The sequence below is a fragment of the Anomaloglossus baeobatrachus genome, chromosome 4, assembly GCF_048569485.1.
Source record: "Anomaloglossus baeobatrachus isolate aAnoBae1 chromosome 4, aAnoBae1.hap1, whole genome shotgun sequence".
Lineage (NCBI taxonomy): Eukaryota > Metazoa > Chordata > Amphibia > Anura > Aromobatidae > Anomaloglossus > Anomaloglossus baeobatrachus.
This window is the reverse complement of record NC_134356.1, coordinates 523,865,301-523,885,021: the sequence shown is the minus strand read 5'-3', so window position 1 is coordinate 523,885,021 and position 19,721 is coordinate 523,865,301. Positions and strand designations below refer to the sequence as shown.

The following is a 19,721-nucleotide window of genomic DNA, read 5'->3' as shown; positions in this document are numbered from 1 at the left end:
GAAATAGCGGATTAGACTGGACTGGACCAAGCGTTCCAGAAGTTTAGAGATTAAGTCCTGAGTGGATTCACAGTTCTTCACAAAGATTGAAAGAAGGTTGTGGTCACAGAGTGGGAGAAGGGAGTTAGTAAAATCATGCACTGAGCAGATCTGGGAGAAGACCCAGGTCCAGCGTATTCCCGCCTTCATGCGTAGGAGGGGTTAGTAAGTTGTGAAAGGCCAAGAGAGGAGGTTAAAGATGAAAAGATGAGCAGCATATGAAGAGGGGGATCAATAGGGATGTCACAGGCCAGAAACTGAGAAAGCCAGGTGGCAAAGTGATCAAGGAACTGACTGGGGAACCAGAGGGTGATACAAGGCCACTCGCAGGGAGAAGGGCCAGTAAAGTGACTTTGTGGACCTCAAAACAAGGGAAGATAAATAAGAGTACAGAAGGCATATCTGGAGAGCACAATTTGTTGAAGGCAGCAGACTAACACCTCCACCTGGTTTGCCCTCAGGTCTGGCGGGATGTCAAAATTGTGGGCCACCATATGAGAGAACATCGGCGGTTGTGTCCAACTGCTGGATCCAGGTCTCCGTAAGAGACAGGAGGCTAAGAGAATTTGAAACGAAAAAAGTGATGGATGTAGAAGCGTTTACCAGCTGACCATGAGTTCCAGAGGGCACAGTTAAAGGAGACAGAAGCCATGCCAAGAGTATTAATGAGATTTGTAGGGTTTGTGACTGTAGCAGGGAAGGAATTAAACTTACTGTTACAAAAAGGGGCTTCGGTTAGGCTACTTTCACACATCCGTTTTTTGCTCTGCGGCACAATACGGCGCTCTGCAGAAAAACCGCAACCGTTTTTTTGCCGCCGGTTGTGGGTTTTTTTTTTGCATAGACTTACATTAGTGCCGTATTGTGCCGCATGGGCTTGCGTTCGGTCCGGTTTTTGCCGCATGCGGCAGATTTAGCCGATGCCGCGGCCGGATGGAACGTTGCCTGCAACGTTTTTGCTCCGGCAAAAAAAACAAATTGCGCCGCATCCGGCGGCTGCGGCGCATTTTTCAATGCATGCCTATGGCCGCCGGATGCGGTTTCTTCCACTGCGCATGCTCAGTAGCGTGACGCAACCGGAAAAAAACGGACGGGCCGCATGTAAAAACTTATGCAAAGGATGCGGTGTTTTCACCGCATCCGGTGCATAGGTTTCACAGCCGGATTGAGCCGCACGGCTCAAACCGGATGTGTGAAAGTAGCCTTAGGGGCCATATCTCCTTTAACTAAGAGAAGGAGAATAGAGCGAGTGAGAAGATGGTTAGGTGAATTATGAGAGTCTCTTTAGTTGTGTGGTGGGAGTGAATTGATCTGTGTATAAGAATGTGAAAAGAGCAGAAGAGCTGTACATGGGAGAGGGGAGGAGAGCGGGACTAATATAGATGGAGTGCACAGAGTGTAAGAAAGGGCGGTAGACATGAGGAATTGCAGTAGCTAGCACATAAATGATAAATGCATATGGTGAAAACTTTTTACTACACAAATCAACTAGGAACAAGTTTGTTGGATTGTCTTGCATGGCTTGCCTGTCTCCTTCGCTGTTTAACTGGATGGCACTTTTAAAAATCTGGCACTTCAATAAAATCTGCACAAGTGCCTTCCCCTTAGCTTTGTCTCTATATAGGAAAGTTTGTGCTTAGAACCAGGTCTCATTTAATTAATTAACAATCACTCAACTAACTTAACCCCCTCACAACTGGCCAATTTTTCGCTTTGTTTTTTGGGGGTTTTTTCGCCATTCTTCCGAGACACTTAATTTTTTTTTATTTTTCAGTCAATATGGTCATGTGAGGGCTCATTTTTTGTGGAACAAGCTGTACTTTTAAACGAAACCATACGTTTTACCGTATAGTGTACTGGAAAAATTGCAAAAAAAAAGTGCAACAGCACTATTGTTTTTGAGCTTTTTATTTATTTTTTTTAAACCATAAAATTTTTATTAGCAAAATGTGTCATATATTACATCATATTGACAATAAATTCTCAACAGTCAACACAATAATAAGGGAGTTGGAGAGGGGAGGGGAAATGGTGACTTTACATTAATTTTCTAATCACATTCTTTATATATGAATCTACAAAGTTATTTTATAAGGCTTTGTGCGCACTAGAAATGTGAATTTTCTCAAGAAAATTTCTTGAGAAACTTCTGGGAGTGGAAGATTTCCGGACCTCCGGAAAAAATCCGCGGTAAATCCGCATGCGGATTTGCCGCGGATTAGCCGCGATTTTCCCGCAGGTTGTTCCCTGCGGATTTTGCAGAATGTACTGCAGAAATCCGCAGGTACCTGCGGAAAAGAATTGACCTGCTCATTTTCTCAAGAAATTTTCTCAAGAAAATCTTCTCAAGGAAATTTCTTGAGAAAAATCTGCAGCGTGCGCACAGCTATTTTTTTTTTTCTCATAGGATTTGCTGGGAAATGTCTGCACAAAGATTGCAGACATTTCTCAAGAAATTTCCGCAGCAAATCCGGGGTAAAACGGCCTAGTGCGCACATAGCCTAACAGTATTTAAACGGAAGACAACCAATTGTTCAATTTTTTTATGAAATTGTGATATGTTATTAGATGAAGCAATTATTTGAGCTTTTATTCACTGTGTTCACTATATGGTAAAACTGATGTCACTGTGATGCCTCAGGTCGGTGCGAGTTCATAGACGCAAAACATGCATAGGTTTACTTTTATCTAAGGTGTTAAAAAAAAAAAAAAATCAGCCGTTTGTTCGAAAAAAGTACAAAAGCTAGAAAAGAGAAGCGCTGATAGGGTTTTACCAGATTAAACACACAGTTAGCATATGGTAAATGCACTCACCGATTGAGGTTGTGAGAGGTCACAACCACCACAGATAGCATGAGATAATGGCGGCTTCTGCGGCCCCACGTGTTTCAGACTTCAAAGTGGAGAGGGAGAAGGGGTTAAACCCGCGCAATCCGCCAGTAATACAGAAGGAGATGTTGATAAATTAAACAATCTTTTATTCCATGGGTCTACGCGTTTCAAGGTCTATGACCTCTTCAGGACCAGTAAATCAACACTCAATGTTGATTTACTGGTCCTGAAGAAGAGGTCATAGACCTTGAAACGCGTAGACCCATGGAATAAAAGATTGTTTAATTTATCAACATCTCCTTCTGTATTACTGGCGGATTGCGCGGGTTTAACCCCTTCTCCCTCTCCACTTTGAAGTCTGTTCGAAAAAAGTGGCACAATTATAGCGCCATATCCAGTGACCTGTAGCGGTCTCATTTCGGGATCTATGGCTAAATGATGACTTATTTTTTGTCTCAAGCTGACGTTTTTAATGATACCATTTTGTGCAGATGCTACCTTTTGATCGCCTGTTATTGCATTTAGCGCAAAATTTGTGGCGACCAAACATTTTTTTTTTTACGCTACTCCGTTTACTGATCAGATTAATTGATTTAATACTTTGATAGATCGGGCATTTCCGAACACGGCGATACTACATGTGTGTTTTTTTTTAATTTATATTTTTTTTAACCCTTTAATTTTTTCAATGGGGCAAAAAGAGGGTGATTTGAACTTTTTAGGTTTTATTTCTTTGTCGCTCCATTGGGAGACCCAGACAATTGGGTGTATAGCTTCTGCCTCCGGAGGCCACACAAAGTATTACACTTAAAGTGTAACCCCTCCCCTCTGCCTATACACCCTCCCGTGGTTCACGGGCTCCTCAGATTTATGCTTTGTGTGGAAGGAGATAAGGGCCCACGCCCCCTGACGAAGGCTTCACCGCCGAAACGGCCGTCGGGAAGGACACGGACGCCTCTCTCTGACCTCCCCAAGTCTCCCAGGTATAGTGTGCCACTGGCCTTTCCATATATTCAGAACTTTGAATTGGTTCCCTGATTTTTGATGCAATTTTATACGCATTTTTGGTAAGGCAGTGTTCAACCTTAACCCTTTAGCTACAGTTCAGCCCTGATCAGGGACTTTCATTGGTAGGATGTGAATGAATTTTCTTTTCCGCCCTACAGTGTCCCACCTTTACCTGTCTGACTTATGTGGTCATACATGAATTTTGTTACCATCTTCTGCTAGCCTTATATTGGTGATGGATATCATATGTGTATAATTGGTTTTAAGGACCTATATTGACACATTATGAATGAAATATTTCTTCCATCTTACAGCGATATATACCTGCCTGACTGAATTATATGTACTTTGTGGTTATATATCCCTTTTTCCCAAATTCTTGTGGTTTACATTTATGTTTGATTATACACATATGTGCAGATGATCAGACTATATGTCAGCATTGAATAATTCTTAAAATGTAATACATAATGATTGGAGATTGATGCTCCGTGCCCTCACTTGTCCGTGCCGCCCCGCACCTACCCCTTGTTAATAAAGATTTTCACTTTTTGCAATTTGGATATCTGGTCGTGTGTTTCTCCTTATCTCATAATTATTACGACTTATCCTCAGTCCCCATCCAGTCTCCCATACATAATATGGTTTAATTTCCATTTATGTATGTATCTGGTAAATCATGGTGTGGCTGTGGCTTTATGTGAATATTTGTGTGGAAGGAGGCACACATCCACTCATGCATTCTAATATTAGTTATGTCGGTTGGAAGAAAAGAGGGCCCCCACGGGGCCCCCGGCATGTTCCCTTCTCACCCCACTAAGTCGGCGGTGTTGTTGAGGTACCCATTGTGGGTACAAAGGCCGGAGCCTCATGCCGTCTCCTTCACCATCCCTTAGCGGCTCTGGGAGAAGTGGGATCCTGAGCGGTCATCCATTTACTGGGACCGTGCTCCCTCCGCAGCCCCTGTGGGAATCTGCCGGACCGGAGTCTATTCAACCTCAGGGACCGGGCCCTGCAACTCTAAGGTACTCTGTGTCCCCATAGGGGACTGTGCAGGGAGCGCACCTCCCTCCCGGACGCTGCGGCAGCTGCTGAATTGAGAAGGCCGGCGGACTTCCGCGCCGACCGTGCCTGCTTGTCGGGCGCGGTCTCAAATTTAGTCCCCGGCTTCATCGCGGCCTAGTCGCAAAAATCCCGCCCCCGGGCCTGCCTGTCAGGGGTAAGGGCGGGACGGCCGACCTGACGTCGGATGTGAGGGCCGGACCATCCTGCATGTTTCCTCCCCCCTCACTGATCACTGTGGGGACCCCAGATTCCCGCACTTTCCTGGCGCCGCCCACGGCTCCACTCCTCCCCTGAGAGCTCCGGCAGCCATTTTTTTTTTTTTTTTGGCATTCTGCCTGTGGAGGATTCTCAGGAAGAGCTCTGCAGCTCCGGGGGACCTAAGGCAGGGAATCTGGAGGACACACACTCCGCTTTTTAGCGGTCGGTAAGCCACACCGGTCACCCGGTGCTGGTCCCCCTAAGGTGCCGGAATAGATACGTATTTATATATATATATTCTGTTCGGTCGGGCTGTATACCCTTTTTTTGCCCATATACCCTCAGTGATCATTCTCCTAGGAGACAACAGCATGTCGTCCACAAGGAGCAAAGCTGTTAAGGCACAGGGTTTTTTTGCGGCCTGTACCTCTTGTGGGGCTATGTTACCTGCGGGTTCCACCTACCCTCACTGTGAGCAATGCTCGACCCCTGCTTCGCTTACTCAGCCGGAGCCTCGGTCACTAGTGGGCCCCTCGGCTCATGTAGACCCCCCTGCTCCCCCTGTCCAGGCGGCAGGGACAGAGTTTGCCTCTTTTGCTGAGAAACTCTCTGAGTCACTTTCACAATCCATGGCTCAGTCTATGGACAAGTGGTCTGCCAAGCTGCTAGAAGCTTTGCAGTCCAGACCGGTCCTTACACAGGCCCCGGCCCCTGTTGGATCGCGCGTTACCCCTTCCCCCTCCGAGGTCGTTAAGGGTTGGGCTCAGTGTCCGAAGGTGGATCCTCCAGTCTCTAGATTGGCGGCTAGATCTGTGGTATCGGTTGCAGATGGCTCATCGCTAAAGGATGCCACTGACCGGCAGATAGAGCTTCTGGTGAAGTCCATCTATGAGGCCACGGGCGCGTCTTTTGCCCCGGCTTTTGCAGCCGTGTGGGCACTCCAAGCTATCTCGGCTTGTCTGGCTGAGATTAATGCTGTCACACGTAATTCTGCTCCGCAAGTTGCGTCTTTGACGTCTCAAGCGTCAGCTTTTTCTTCCTACGCCATGAACAGTCCTAGACTCTGCTGGCCGTACAGCTGTGGCATCCGCTAACTCTGTGGCAGTCCGCAGGGCCATGTGGCTGCGCGAATGGAAGGCAGACTCGGCCTCCAAGAGGTTCTTAACCGGTTTGCCGTTTTCTGGTGACCGCTTGTTTGGCGAACGATTGGATGAGATTATTAAGGAATCCAAGGGAAAGGACTCCTCCTTACCCCACTCCAAACCTAAGAGACCTCAGCAACGAAAAATACAATCGAGGTTTCGGTCCTTTCGTCCCTCCGCCAAGCCCCAATCCTCTTCGTCCAGCAGGCCGGCGAAAGGCCAGAGGAACTCCTATGCGTGGCGGTCCAAGTCACGCCCCCAAAAGGCCGCAGGAGGCACTGCCTCCAAGGTGGCCTCCTCATGACTCTCGGCATCCCCTAGCCGCATCCTCGGTCGGTGGCAGGCTCTCCCGCTTTGGCGACGCCTGGTGGCCACATGTTCAAGACCGATGGGTGAGAGACATTCTGTCTCATGGTTACAGGATAGAGTTCAGCTCTCGTCCTGCGGCTCGTTTCTTCAGAACCTCTCCGCCCCCCGCTCAGGCCGATGCACTTTTTCAGGCAGTGGACGCTCTGAAGACAGAAGGAGTTGTGATCCCCGTTCCCCTTCAGGAACGTGGTCGCGGCTTTTACTCCAACTTGTTCGTGGTGCCAAAAAAGGACGGATCATTCCGTCCCGTTCTGGACCTCAAGCTACTCAACAGACATGTGAGAACCAGACTGTTTCGGATGGAATCTCCGCTCGGTCATCGCCTCGATGTCACAAGGAGACTTCCTAGCATCGATCGACATCAAGGATGCTTATCTCCACGTGCCGATCGCACCCGAGCATCAACGCTTCTTGCGTTTCGCCATCGGGGACGAACACCTTCAGTTCGTGGCATTGCCTTTCGGCCTGGCGACAGCCCCATGGGTACCCCTTAAGGCGCCTCATGCACTTCCTGGGGAAGATGGTGGCAGCGATGGAGGCAGTGCCGTTCGCGCAATTCCATCTACGGCCACTCCAATGGGACATTCTCCGCAAATTGGACAGGAGGTCGGCTTCCCTCGACAGGAAAGTCTCTCTTTCCCTTGCAACCAAGACGTCTCTTCAGTGGTGTCTCCTTCCCAATTCTCTATCGCAGGGAAAATCATTCCTACCCCCAACCTGGGCTGTGGTCACCACGGACGCGAGCCTGTCAGGGTGGGGAGCGGTTTTTCTCCACCACAGGGCTCAGGGAACCTGGACTCCGATAGTCTTCCCTTCAGATCAATGTTCTGGAGATAAGGGCAGTGTATCTAGCCCTATTGGCTTTCCATCGGTGGCTGGAGGGCAGGCAGATCCGTATCCAGTCGGACAACGCCACTGCCGTCGCATACATCAACCACCAAGGCGGCACTTGCAGTCGTCAAGCCTTCCAGGAAGTCCGGCAGATTCTGCAGTGGGTGGAAGCCACAGCCTCCACCATCTCCGCAGTTCACATCCCGGGCGTAGAAAACTGGGAAGCAGATTTTCTCAGTCGTCAGGGCATGGATGCGGGGGAATGGTCTCTACACCCAGAAGTGTTTCGAGAGATCTGTCGCCGCTGGGGAACGCCGGACGTCGATCTCATGGCGTCACGGCACAACAACAAAGTCCCGGCATTCATGGCTCGGTCTCTGGATCACAGAGCTCTGGCGGCAAATGCGTTAGTTCAGGAGTGGTCGCAGTTTCGACTGCCTTACGTGTTTCCTCCTCTGGCGATGCTGCCCAGAGTGTTACGCAAGATCAGATCCGACTGCCGTCGCGCCATTCTCGTCGCTCCAGATTGGCCGAGGCGTTCGTGGTACCCGGATCTGTGGCATCTCACGGTGGGACAACCGTGGGCGCTTCCAGACCGCCCAGACTTGCTGTCACAAGGCCCGTTTTTCCATCTGAATTCTGTGGCCCTCAACCTGACTGTGTGGCCATTGAGTCCTGGCTCCTAGCGTCTTCAGGGTTATCTCAGGATGTCAGAGAGTGTCTGAGCTTGCAGCGCTGTCATGCAAAGCCCCCTTCCTGGTGTTTCACCAGGATAAGGTGGTTCTGCGTCCGGTCCCGGATTTTCTCCCTAAGGTGGTATCTCCTTTTCATCTCAATCAAGATATCTCCTTGCCTTCATTTTGCCCTAATCCAATTCACCAATGTGAAAAGGATTTGCACTCTTTGGATCTAGTGAGAGCACTCCGGTTCTACGTGTCTCGCACGGCGCCCCTGCGTCGTTCAGATGCGCTCTTTGTCCTTGTCGCTGGCCAGCGTAAGGGTTCGCAGGCTTCCAAGTCAACCTTGGCTCGGTGGATTAAGGAACCGATTCTCGAAGCCTACCGTTCTTCTGGGCTTCCGCTTTCTTCAGGGCTGAAAGCCCATTCTACCAGAGCCGTGGGTGCGTCCTGGGCATTGCGGCACCGGGCTACGGCTCAGCAGGTGTGTCAGGCAGCTACGTGGTCTAGTCTGCACACTTTCACGAAACACTATCAAGTGCATACCTATGCTTCGGCAGACGCCAGTTTAGGTAGGCGAGTCCTTCAGGCGGCGGTTGCCCACCTGTAAGAGGGGGCCGTTGCGGCTCTTTTTTATTGAGGTATTCTTTTACCCACCCAGGGACTGCTTTTGGACGTCCCAATGGAGCGACAAAGAAGGGAATTTTGTTTACTTACCGTAAATTCCTTTTCTTCTAGCTCCTATTGGGAGACCCAGCACCCGCCCCTGTTCCCTTCGGGCTGGTTGTTCTTTTGTGTACACATGTTGTTCATGTTGAATCGTTTTTTTTGGTTCATGGTTTTCAGTTCTCCCAACATCCTTCGGATTGAATTTACCCTAGACCAATTTATAAGTATCCTCCTTCCTGCTTTTGCACCAAAACTGAGGAGCCCGTGATGCACGGGAGGGTGTATAGGCAGAGGGGAGGGGTTACACTTTTTAAAGTGTAATACTTTGTGTGGCCTCCGGAGGCAGAAGCTATACACCCAATTGTCTGGGTCTCCCAATAGGAGCTAGAAGAAAAGGAATTTACGGTAAGTAAACAAAATTCCCTTCTTTTATTTATTTATTTTTACTAGTTCCCCTAGGGGACTATATGGATTAGCAATCTGATTGCTCTGCCATATCTGCTGATCACAGCTGTGAATAGCAGATATGCTAATTTCATGTCTCACCCAGCTTTGGACCTGGTAAAACTGAAAGTGAGTCATGTGAGCTACAGGAGTCATCACATGACCCTGTGCTACCATGACAACCACCGGAAGTCACGTGATCACGTCACGTGACTTCCGGTATCGGCCAGTGAGTAAATGTTTACCGCTGATGCCATTTATAATAGTGCTGTCACATATTGACAGCGCCATTTAAGGGGTTAAACGACACAGGCAGATAACGATTCTGCTCGTGCCTGGTAGGCACACATCTCGGCTGTAAAAATCAGCTGAGATGTGCGCTGATTGCTGCATGCTGCCGGCGGCAGACCTCGGGCATTAACACTGACTGCTAGGACGTATTATTACTGCCCGCGATTGTTAAGGGGTTAAGATAGCAGGAGGCTAATTTAATTTTATTAATTTTACTATCTGTACAGGCTGGAAAGATGGGTTACTTACAGCAGATGAATGAAATCTGTACCTCTATGAAGAGAGATGAGTGTTAGTCATGCCATGTTTAATGGCTGGGCACGTGTAAAAATCTTTGCCAATCCCCTTAGCTCTGTCTAAATATACTGTAGATGTCAAGATGTATAAATACATTTGTTCTAGTTTCTTAAAGGGAATCAAGATATTAGACTTCTAACTAAAGGCATGTGTATAAAGGCATGTGTATAAAGGCATGTGTATTCAATTTAAAATTTTAAGCCTGTATTTTCTCTACAATTTCCAAATTAGATACTACAAGTAAAGTATGGACCCTGCTTGTAGTATTTAATTTTGAAATTGTAGAGAAATCCAGACTTCAAGTTTTCATCACAAATACAGGGGGAGGACACTGCACTTCAGCTCTCCGGCTTTCTACCCCTTTCTCTGATGGCCTCCGACTTCTGAAGGACAGGTCACTCGTCTTGTAAGGGGATCGCACATGACAAGTTTTCTTTTAAAATGTGTCTTCTGAGGCCAGTGTTAAAATCAGAAAATAAGGAATCCATTAGTTTCTAAACGCTTAGCTGCTGCGGCAATGGATTGGCTGCAGTGGTCATGTGGCGACCTTGTTTAAAGAGGAAGGGAGGAGACTGATGGGGAACTTGGCAGAGCAGAGGTAAGTGCTTATTTGATTTCCTCCTCAACAGCTAGCGAAGTTGGCCAGTTTATGAAATGACAACAATTAGGTGGACGACCCCTTTTATATAATGTGCCCGTATATTGTTTTATAAAATTATCTAAAATATGCATGGTTTTCTTTTAGCTGGAGGAGGAGCTAAAAGTTCGTATTACAGCGTGGGAGGAGGAACAAGGGAGGGAGTTCTTTATGAATGGAAAGAAGTTTATGGACTACGTCACAGAACAGTGGAATCAGCTTCACTTAGAAAAAGAAAAAGAGAAGCAAGAGCGGGTAAGATTCATCATCTCTGTATAATGAGCGTAAAAAATCCCTGTACAAGAATTTTGTCTCTGGTGTGTTTCTTCTCCATGATGGGTTTAGTATTCGGCATACTGCATGGCACTAGGTACAGAACATAAATGGTTCATGTTTTAAACAATTTGTTTTATTTTTTGCAGTTAATGAAAAAGAGTCGTCAGCTAGAAGAGGAAATGTATTATGGAAGTGCCCCCAAAACCCCAAATAAGCGGAGAGTGCTGGGAGCAACAACACCAAGTAAAGTGCGCAAGGTCTGATCTACAAATCTCTGTATTGTTAGTACTCATAAAGTGCAACTTTGTATATAATTACCTTTAATAACCATAGTCCCTTCACAACATATGATGCACATTTACATCGTGTCATGTTCCTTGATTTGATGCGGGCTCACACACCAAGCGCGCATCATTTCCCACACATGACAGCTCATTCAATCCGCCAATATGTGCTTCTAACAGCTGTGGGTGGATCAGAGATACGGCTACGGCTGTTAAGGAGTTAAACCCTTCTGTCAATCTCTGACAGCAGGATTTATTATGCACCGGCAAGGATCGTGCCATTCATTGGTCCCATCGGTGCATCCATGATGTGATTACAGGGCGCCAATGTGTTGTCTTGACAGCCAGGGGTCATCTGAAGACCCCTGTGTCAGTCATTACAGTCCTGTGAACGCTGCTCTGTGTAGTCCAAGTGATCGGATGAACTCTGCTTCAAGAACCAGTAAAGAGAGAAAGAAGTTAAAAAAAAAAAAAATAATACACACAAGTTCAGATCACCGTCCCTTTACTCTATTGAAAATAAAACCATAAAAAAATTAAATAAAAAGTACACATTGGACATTTGAACACAAAGATACCAAATCTATCAAAGTATAAAATAAATGAATCTGATCTGTAAAGAGTTTAACAGAGAAGAAAAAAAAATTAAACTCCAGAATTACTGGGGTATTTTTGGCCGCTACAATAAGAGGCGATCAAAACATTGTATCCACCCCAAAATGGTATCAGTAAAAACGTCAGCTCAGGATGCAAGACATAAGCCCTCATACAGCCCACAGATCCCGGAAAATAAAAACAATTGTTTCGGAAAACTGCAACAGAAGCAAAAATGTATTTTCTTCTAAATTTCCCCAAAGTTTTTTAGCCACTTAAATAAAAAAAGAAAAAAACACAAACTATACATGTTTGGTATCTACTTACACGTACTGATCTGGAGAATCATACAACCAGGTCAACTTTACCATATGGTGAATATATATATATATATATATATATATATATATATATATATATATATATATATATATATATATATATATATATATAATAATATATATATCCACCCGACCCACAGGCGGCCCCAAAGCGCAGGTTAGTGACCCAACTACGCCACAGACACAGAGGGATGGGGACCGGATGAGACGCACCTGCGGCATCGCAGGGCTTCCCTGCGCCACAGAGACACACAGGATGGACGAGGACCGGAGGAGATGCAGCTGCGGCATCGCAGGGCTTCCCTGCGCCACAGAGACACATAAAGGGACGGGGACAGGAGGAGACGCAGCTGCTGCGCACTAGGAACCCAGCACTCCGGGATGCAGCTCTCCCACTAACCAACAATAAATGCAGGGGAAGCACATGGCTAATTAAATATTAACACTGCTGTGAATGTTAAGGAGCCGCTCATTATTATTCATGAGCGGCTACTTAACATTCACTGCAGTGTTAATATTTAAGTAGCCAACATTCATCGGTGGTTAGTGGGAGAGCTGCGTCCCGGATGCTCATCAGCCAATCATTACTATTCATGGCCAGCGGGAAAATGAAGCCAGAGACACACACACCACGACTCCCACAAAGCCCAACACAAACACACCGACACACACACACACACACACACACACACACACACACACACACACACACACACACACACCCTCGCTCATATCAAACGCGCCCCCCACATACACACACGGGCACAAACACCCCCGCACACCCACCGCCCCACAATCACACGCCCCCACTCACACACCGCAGCACACAGACAAATACACACATACCGCTCAACACACACACATCGCCCCACATACGCACCGCAGCACACACACACAACGCAAAGAAACACACCGTGCAACACAAACACCGCCCTACACAGACACCCACATACCAGGATGGGGACCATACAAGGATGGAGACTATACCAGTATGGGACACAGACCAGGATGCTGCATACACAAGGATCCTGCCTATACCACGATGGGGCCACAAACAAGCATCAACCCACATACCAGGATGGGGGCCATAAAAGGATGGAGACTATACCCGGATGGGACACAGACCAGGATGCTGCATACACAAGGATCCTACCTATACCACGATGGGGGCACATACCAGGATGGCAGCAATCATCGGATGGGGCCACATCACAGCATCAGCCCACATACCAGGATGGGGGCCATACCAGGATGGAGACTATAACAGGACGGGACACAGACCAGGATGCTGCCTGCCTACACCAGATGGCTCACACAGACCAGGATGGTGGCTACACCACGATAGGGGCACATACCAGCATGGGGCCACATCACAGCATCAGCCCTCATACCAGGCCAACCCACATCTCCCAACGCCACAGCCTGCAACTCACCGCCGGCCACAGTGGAAAAGCGGAGCGGACGCCGCACAGGAGCGAGCAGCCGGCAGACAGGTACAAGGGACACCTTAGGAAACATTCTGGATGGTGCCTATACCGGGAGGCTGCCTACACCAGATTGCGCACAGAGACCAGGATGGTGGCACATGCCAGCATGGGGGCACATCAATGCATCAGCCCATATATGAGGATGAGGGCCATTCAAGGATGGAGACTATCCCAGGATGGGACACAGACCAGGATGCTGCATACACAAGCATCTTGCCTATACCACAATGGGGGCACATACCAGGATGGCAGCAATCACAGGATGGGGCCACATACTCCGTGACATTGCCCTGACCTGACTTCTTTACTTAACTCTACTTGATCATTCGCTACCACTGTCTATGTGGGTATCTTTCACAGATTATGACAAACAACATTTAACCTTCCGGTCTTACAAGGGCTCCTAAAAGAATAAACGCAACCCAGCAACACAACAAACCAGCAGCAGGAAGAAGCCAACAACAACGTCACAAGAAACACAATGCTACAAAGAAAGACCAGACAACCACACGAGCACGAACATCACACACAACCTCAAGAAGAAGCCACACTACAACACAAGAACGCCTTACTAACCCCGGAAGCAGAATCTCAAACACAACAGCCAGAAGAAGAGAATCTTCCACAAACTAAGGACACATATTTTTCAATGATATTGCTAAATCACACAGTATTCTGTTAAGGGTGCTTTACACGTTGTGACATCGCTAGCGATTGCTAGTGATGTCGAGCGCGATAGCACCCACCCCCGTCGTTCGTGCGAAATTTGGTGATCGCTTCCGTAGCGAACATTATACGGCGGCATCATTACATGCGCATACCTTGTCAGCGACGTCGCTGTGACCGCCGAACAATCCCTCCTTCAAGGGGGAGGTGCGTTCGGCGTCATAGCGACGTCACTACGGCGTCACTAAGCGGCCGTCCAATAGAAGCGGAGAGGAGGAGATGAGCAGGACGTAACATGCCGCGCACCTCCTTCCATCTGCATTGCCGGTGGACTCGGGTAAGGAGATGTTCGTCGCTCCTGCGGTGTCACACATAGCGATATGTGATGCCGCAGGAACGAGGAACAACATCGCTACGTACAAGACAACGATTTTTAGTGTTTGGACGACTTCTCCAAAACAAACGATTTTTGTCACTTTTGCGATCGTTTAAGATCGGTCGTACGTGTTACACGCTGCGATGTCTCTACCGGCGCCGGATGTGCGTCACAAACACCGTGACCCCGACGATATATCGTTAGTGATATCGCAGTGTGTGTAAAGCACCCTTTAATGTAGTTAGTTCCCAACAATATTTAGTTACATAGAGTTACATCTTCATGTTAAACATTCACAATTTTTAAACAATAAAATTTATCTTTGACAAAAAATATATTGTGCCTTCCTTCCATTATTAGTCAAAAATCATACATTAACTACATAAATTCTAGAATACCCGATGCGTTAGAATCGGGCCACCATCTAGTGGTAAATAAAAACCTAAAAGCAATTAAGTTTGTTTTGTAATTTCACTGCACTTGGAATTTCTTCCCTATTTTCCAGTACACTGTGGTAAAATAAATGGGGTCATTCAAAAGTACGACTCTTCCTGCAAAAAACAAGCCCCCATACTGCTATGGGGATGGAAAAATAAAAAAGTTGTGGAACGTGGAAGAAAGGGAGGGGGAAAAAAAAGAAAAAGGCCATATAGTGTGAAGGCGTTAATACACACAGTATACAGTGAATAAACATTTCTTTATCTAGACTAGATTTCTTGTGTCATATATTCAAATCCCATATCCTAAATGAGGATCATGCCTTTTACAAGACTGTTTTTTTTTTTTGTTTTTTTTGCTTGTGTTTTTTTCTTTCCCCCAACTACATTTCCTCAATCTGAGTTTGAGTTGACGTAACATTGCCATGAATTAAAGGGGGACTCTGGGGAGATTAAGAAGTTATTTTCAATATGAATACTTAAAGTTGGCATTCACTGCGCTGTTTCCTATCATTATCTGCTAATAGTGGGGCGCTGGTTTTGCTCATAGTGCTCCCCCTCTCTTTGAGAACATTCCATCAGAGACCAGGCCTGTGGCCTGCTCCTGGCTTCTAGTAGCAGCTAGCCCCTGATAACATCATTTATGCAGTCTGAGAATGAGGGGGCATGGCCAAACACTGCCATGTGACCACTGCAGCCAATCACTGGCGCAATAGTGTTCATTATTCACCTTTTGGCTAATTGGCTTCAGCAATTATTTGCCTTTTGCCAACAAGCTCAGCGATTAGAGGGGTACCTGGGCAGTGATAAAGGGGAATAGCGTGGGATTGTTAGATTATGCCACCAATTAGGACTCTGCTCATAAAACTTCTGATCTTAAAAAGGACCTTTCACCAATTTTAGGATATTATTCTATCTATCCTAACTATCTATCTACATACTTAATCGCCAGTTTCTGTAACTATTCTGGCATGCACCGCGGCACAGTTGCGCAGGCGCAGTTCAAACATATATGTCACCGCAGCTTCCAGGCACGAACTGCGCGTGCGCAAGTAGTGGTGACGTCACCGCTCTTCCCACACACGCGCAGTAGCAGCCGCTACTTGCGCACACACAGTTTGTGTAGGGAAGCTGTGGCCGGTGTCCTGTTGTCATGGCCCTGAGTCATGCTTACCGTCTTGCTTTCTCTCCCTCTCCCTCCTATCCACGTGAGCAGAGCCAAGCGTGCTACTTCAAACGGCTCTGACTCTGTGCTGCCGCCGCTAACGTATGGGTCGGCGGCAGCCGCACTTCCCTGGCTGCCGGCGCTTTAAACCCGGCACCTGCAGCCCAGCGTGTACTGCTGACTGCTGGGTTGCTTCTGTGCGGACCTTCATCTGTGGGCGGAGCTACCGTGCAACATGTGGAGTTCCTGTTCCACAGATGAAGAGACTAAAGGGAGAGGAGCCTCAGCACCAAGGAACGTCCCTGGCTCCAGTGTGGTTTGTGGCCCCCCCTTCTCAATCTGTATGCCTCCAGCCCCTCCCCACCAAATCTGTATGCCTCCAGCCCCTCCCCACCACCAGATTTGTATGCCCCCCAGACCCCCCTCATCAGAGCTGTATAACTCTAGCCCCCTAAAAAAATCTGTATGCCCCCAGCCCCACTATTCACTGCTTCTGTCAGCACTACTAAGCATAGACAGATGTCCATTTCACCGCACTCCCGATGCGATAGCATTGGGCCTATTTCTAGTGTGTGTGTGTGTGTGTGTGTGTGTGTGTGTGTGTGTAATAGATTATCTATCTCTGTCTCTCCCAGTCTCTGTCTGTGTGTCGCCGTCTGTCTCTCTTTCCTTGTCTGTCTCTCTTTCCTTGTCTGTCTCTCTTTCCTTGTCTGTCTCTCTTTCCTTGTCTGTCTCTCTTTCCTTGTCTGTCTCTCTTTCCTTGTCTGTCTCTCTTTCCTTGTCTGTCTCTCTTTCCTTGTCTGTCTCTCTTTCCTTGTCTGTCTCTCTTTCCTTGTCTGTCTCTCTTTCCTTGTCTGTCTCTCTTTCCTTGTCTGTCTCTCTTTCCTTGTCTGTCTCTCTTTCCTTGTCTGTCTCTCTTTCCTTGTCTGTCTCTCTTTCCTTGTCTGTCTCTCTTTCCTTGTCTGTCTCTCTTTCCTTGTCTGTCTCTCTTTCCTTGTCTGTCTCTCTTTCCTTGTCTGTCTCTCTTTCCTTGTCTGTCTCTCTTTCCTTGTCTGTCTCTCTTTCCTTGTCTGTCTCTCTTTCCTTGTCTGTCTCTCTTTCCTTGTCTGTCTCTCTTTCCTTGTCTGTCTCTCTTTCCTTGTCTGTCTCTCTTTCCTTGTCTGTCTCTCTTTCCTTGTCTGTCTCTCTTTCCTTGTCTGTCTCTCTTTCCTTGTCTGTCTCTCTTTCCTTGTCTGTCTCTCTTTCCTTGTCTGTCTCTCTTTCCTTGTCTGTCTCTCTTTCCTTGTCTGTCTCTCTTTCCTTGTCTGTCTCTCTTTCCTTGTCTGTCTCTCTTTCCTTGTCTGTCTCTCTTTCCTTGTCTGTCTCTCTTTCCTTGTCTGTCTCTCTTTCCTTGTCTGTCTCTCTTTCCTTGTCTGTCTCTCTTTCCTTGTCTGTCTCTCTTTCCTTGTCTGTCTCTCTTTCCTTGTCTGTCTCCCTTTCCTTGTCTGTCTCTCTTTCCCTTTCCTTGTCTGTCTCTCTTTCCCTTTCCTTGTCTGTCTCTCTTTCCCTTTCCTTGTCTGTCTCTCTTTCCCTTTCCTTGTCTGTCTCTCTTTCCCTTTCCTTGTCTGTCTCTCTTTCCCTTTCCTTGTCTGTCTCTCTTTCCCTTTCCTTGTCTGTCTCTCTTTCCCTTTCCTTGTCTGTCTCTCTTTCCCTTTCCTTGTCTGTCTCTCTTTCCCTTTCCTTGTCTGTCTCTCTTTCCCTTTCCTTGTCTGTCTCTCTTTCCCTTTCCTTGTCTGTCTCTCTTTTTCCCTTTCCTTGTCTGTCTCTCTTTTTCCCTTTCCTTGTCTGTCTCTCTTTTTCCCTTTCCTTGTCTGTCTCTCTTTTTCCCTTTCCTTGTCTGTCTCTCTTTTTCCCTTTCCTTGTCTGTCTCTCTTTTTCCCTTTCCTTGTCTGTCTCTCTTTTTCCCTTTCCTTGTCTGTCTCTCTTTTTCCCTTTCCTTGTCTGTCTCTCTTTTTCCCTTTCCTTGTCTGTCTCTCTTTTTCCCTTTCCTTGTCTGTCTCTCTTTTTCCCTTTCCTTGTCTGTCTCTGTCAGACTGATACAAATACAGAGATAGAAATAGACAGAGACATAGACACAGACGGCCCGGGGAAAGAGAGCGCCCAAGACAGACGGGAAAGATAGCGACACACACAGAGACAGACACAGAGATAGAAATAGTCAATCTGTCTCCATCTGTGTGTCGGTCTCTGTGTGTGTCTCTTTTCCGTCTGTCTTGGGCTGTCTCTTTCCCCGGGCTGAGAAGTATACAAGGCACTCCTAAGATGGTTTGAAGAAATATTTATTCATGTGCGTAACAAAAAACGTTTTCAGTCCTATGTGGACCTTCCTCAGTAGCACATATGTGAGGGAAAACGCTGTGTGGGCTGTCAGACGTGGAATCCACCGCTGTATGGGGGCTGCCATTCCCGGGCTGGCTGTCTCTTTCCCCGGGCTGGCTGTCTCTGTCTGTGTCTGTCTGTCTCTTTCCCCATCTGTCTCTGTCTGTGTCTCTGTCTGTCTGTCTTTTTCTGTCTCTATCAATCTCTTCACCGACATTGTTACCTCACGCATAAGCTTCAACTAACAGTTTATTTCTTTGTCGCTCTATTGGGAGACCCAGACAATCTGGTGTATAGCTACTGCCTCCGGAGGCCACACAAAGTATTACACTTAAAAGTGTAAGGCCCCTCCCCTACTGCCTATACACCCCCCGTGGGATCACGGGCTCCTCAGTTTTCATGCTTTGTGCGAAGGAGGCACACATGCACGCATAGCTCCACTGTTTAGTCAGCAGCAGCTGCTGACTTTGTCGGATGGAAGAAAAGAGGGCCCATACTAGGGCCCCCAGCATGCTCCCTTCTCACCCCACTTTTGTCGGCGGTGTTTGTAAGGTTGAGGTACCCATTGCGGGTACGGAGGCTGGAGCCGACATGCTGCTTTCCTTCCCCATCCCCTTAGGGCTCTGGGTGAAGTGGGATCCTATCGGTCTCCAAGCACAGGAGACCGTGCTCCGTCCACAACCCCTGGGAATCTGCTGGACATGGAGCTGAGTATCGTCAGGGACAGGGCCCTGCTACATTAAGGTACTCTGGGTCCCCGTACAGATCGCGCACACACACCAGCATTGCTGGGTGTGTTAGTGCGCCGGGGACAGCAGCGCGGCGCGCTGGTGCTTTACTCACTGCAGCTTTGCTGAGTGAGTTTCTGTATTAGGAACTGCCGCGCCGGCCGCGGCTGGCGGTTTTTTACACTGCGGCGCGGCTGGGACGTGTGGTGCACCGGGGAACTTCCGCGCTGGCCGTGCTTATACGACGGCCGCGCTTATAAATCGAGTCCCCGGCTTTTGCGGCCTAGTTCCGTTTCGTTCCCGCCCCCAGGCCTGCCAGTCAGGGGAAGGGCGGGACGCTGGTCAGAACGTCAGCGCTGAGGGCTGGAGTCTGCTTAGCATACTCCAACCCCCCTCACTAGGCACAGGGGGACGCTAGTTTCCCGCACTTTGTCTGGGGCACGCCCACGGCCCGCCCCTCTTCACAGGACGCCGGCAGCCATTCCTGTTTGCAGTCTGAGTGGAGAAGGG

General features: G+C 47.9%; 1 protein-coding gene across 4 annotated transcripts in view; it reads left to right on the top strand.

The window, feature by feature from the left end:
* PRC1 (protein regulator of cytokinesis 1) overlaps window positions 1-19,721 on the top strand; it is a 149,976-nt gene that overhangs the window by 86,651 nt on the left and 43,604 nt on the right. For all 4 annotated transcript variants that reach the window (XM_075345898.1, XM_075345900.1, XM_075345899.1 and 1 more), the window contains exons 10-11: window positions 10,608-10,754; window positions 10,922-11,032. In XM_075345898.1, coding sequence (XP_075202013.1) covers window positions 10,608-10,754; window positions 10,922-11,032 — 258 coding nt within the window. The remainder of the gene's footprint in view (window positions 1-10,607; window positions 10,755-10,921; window positions 11,033-19,721) is intronic.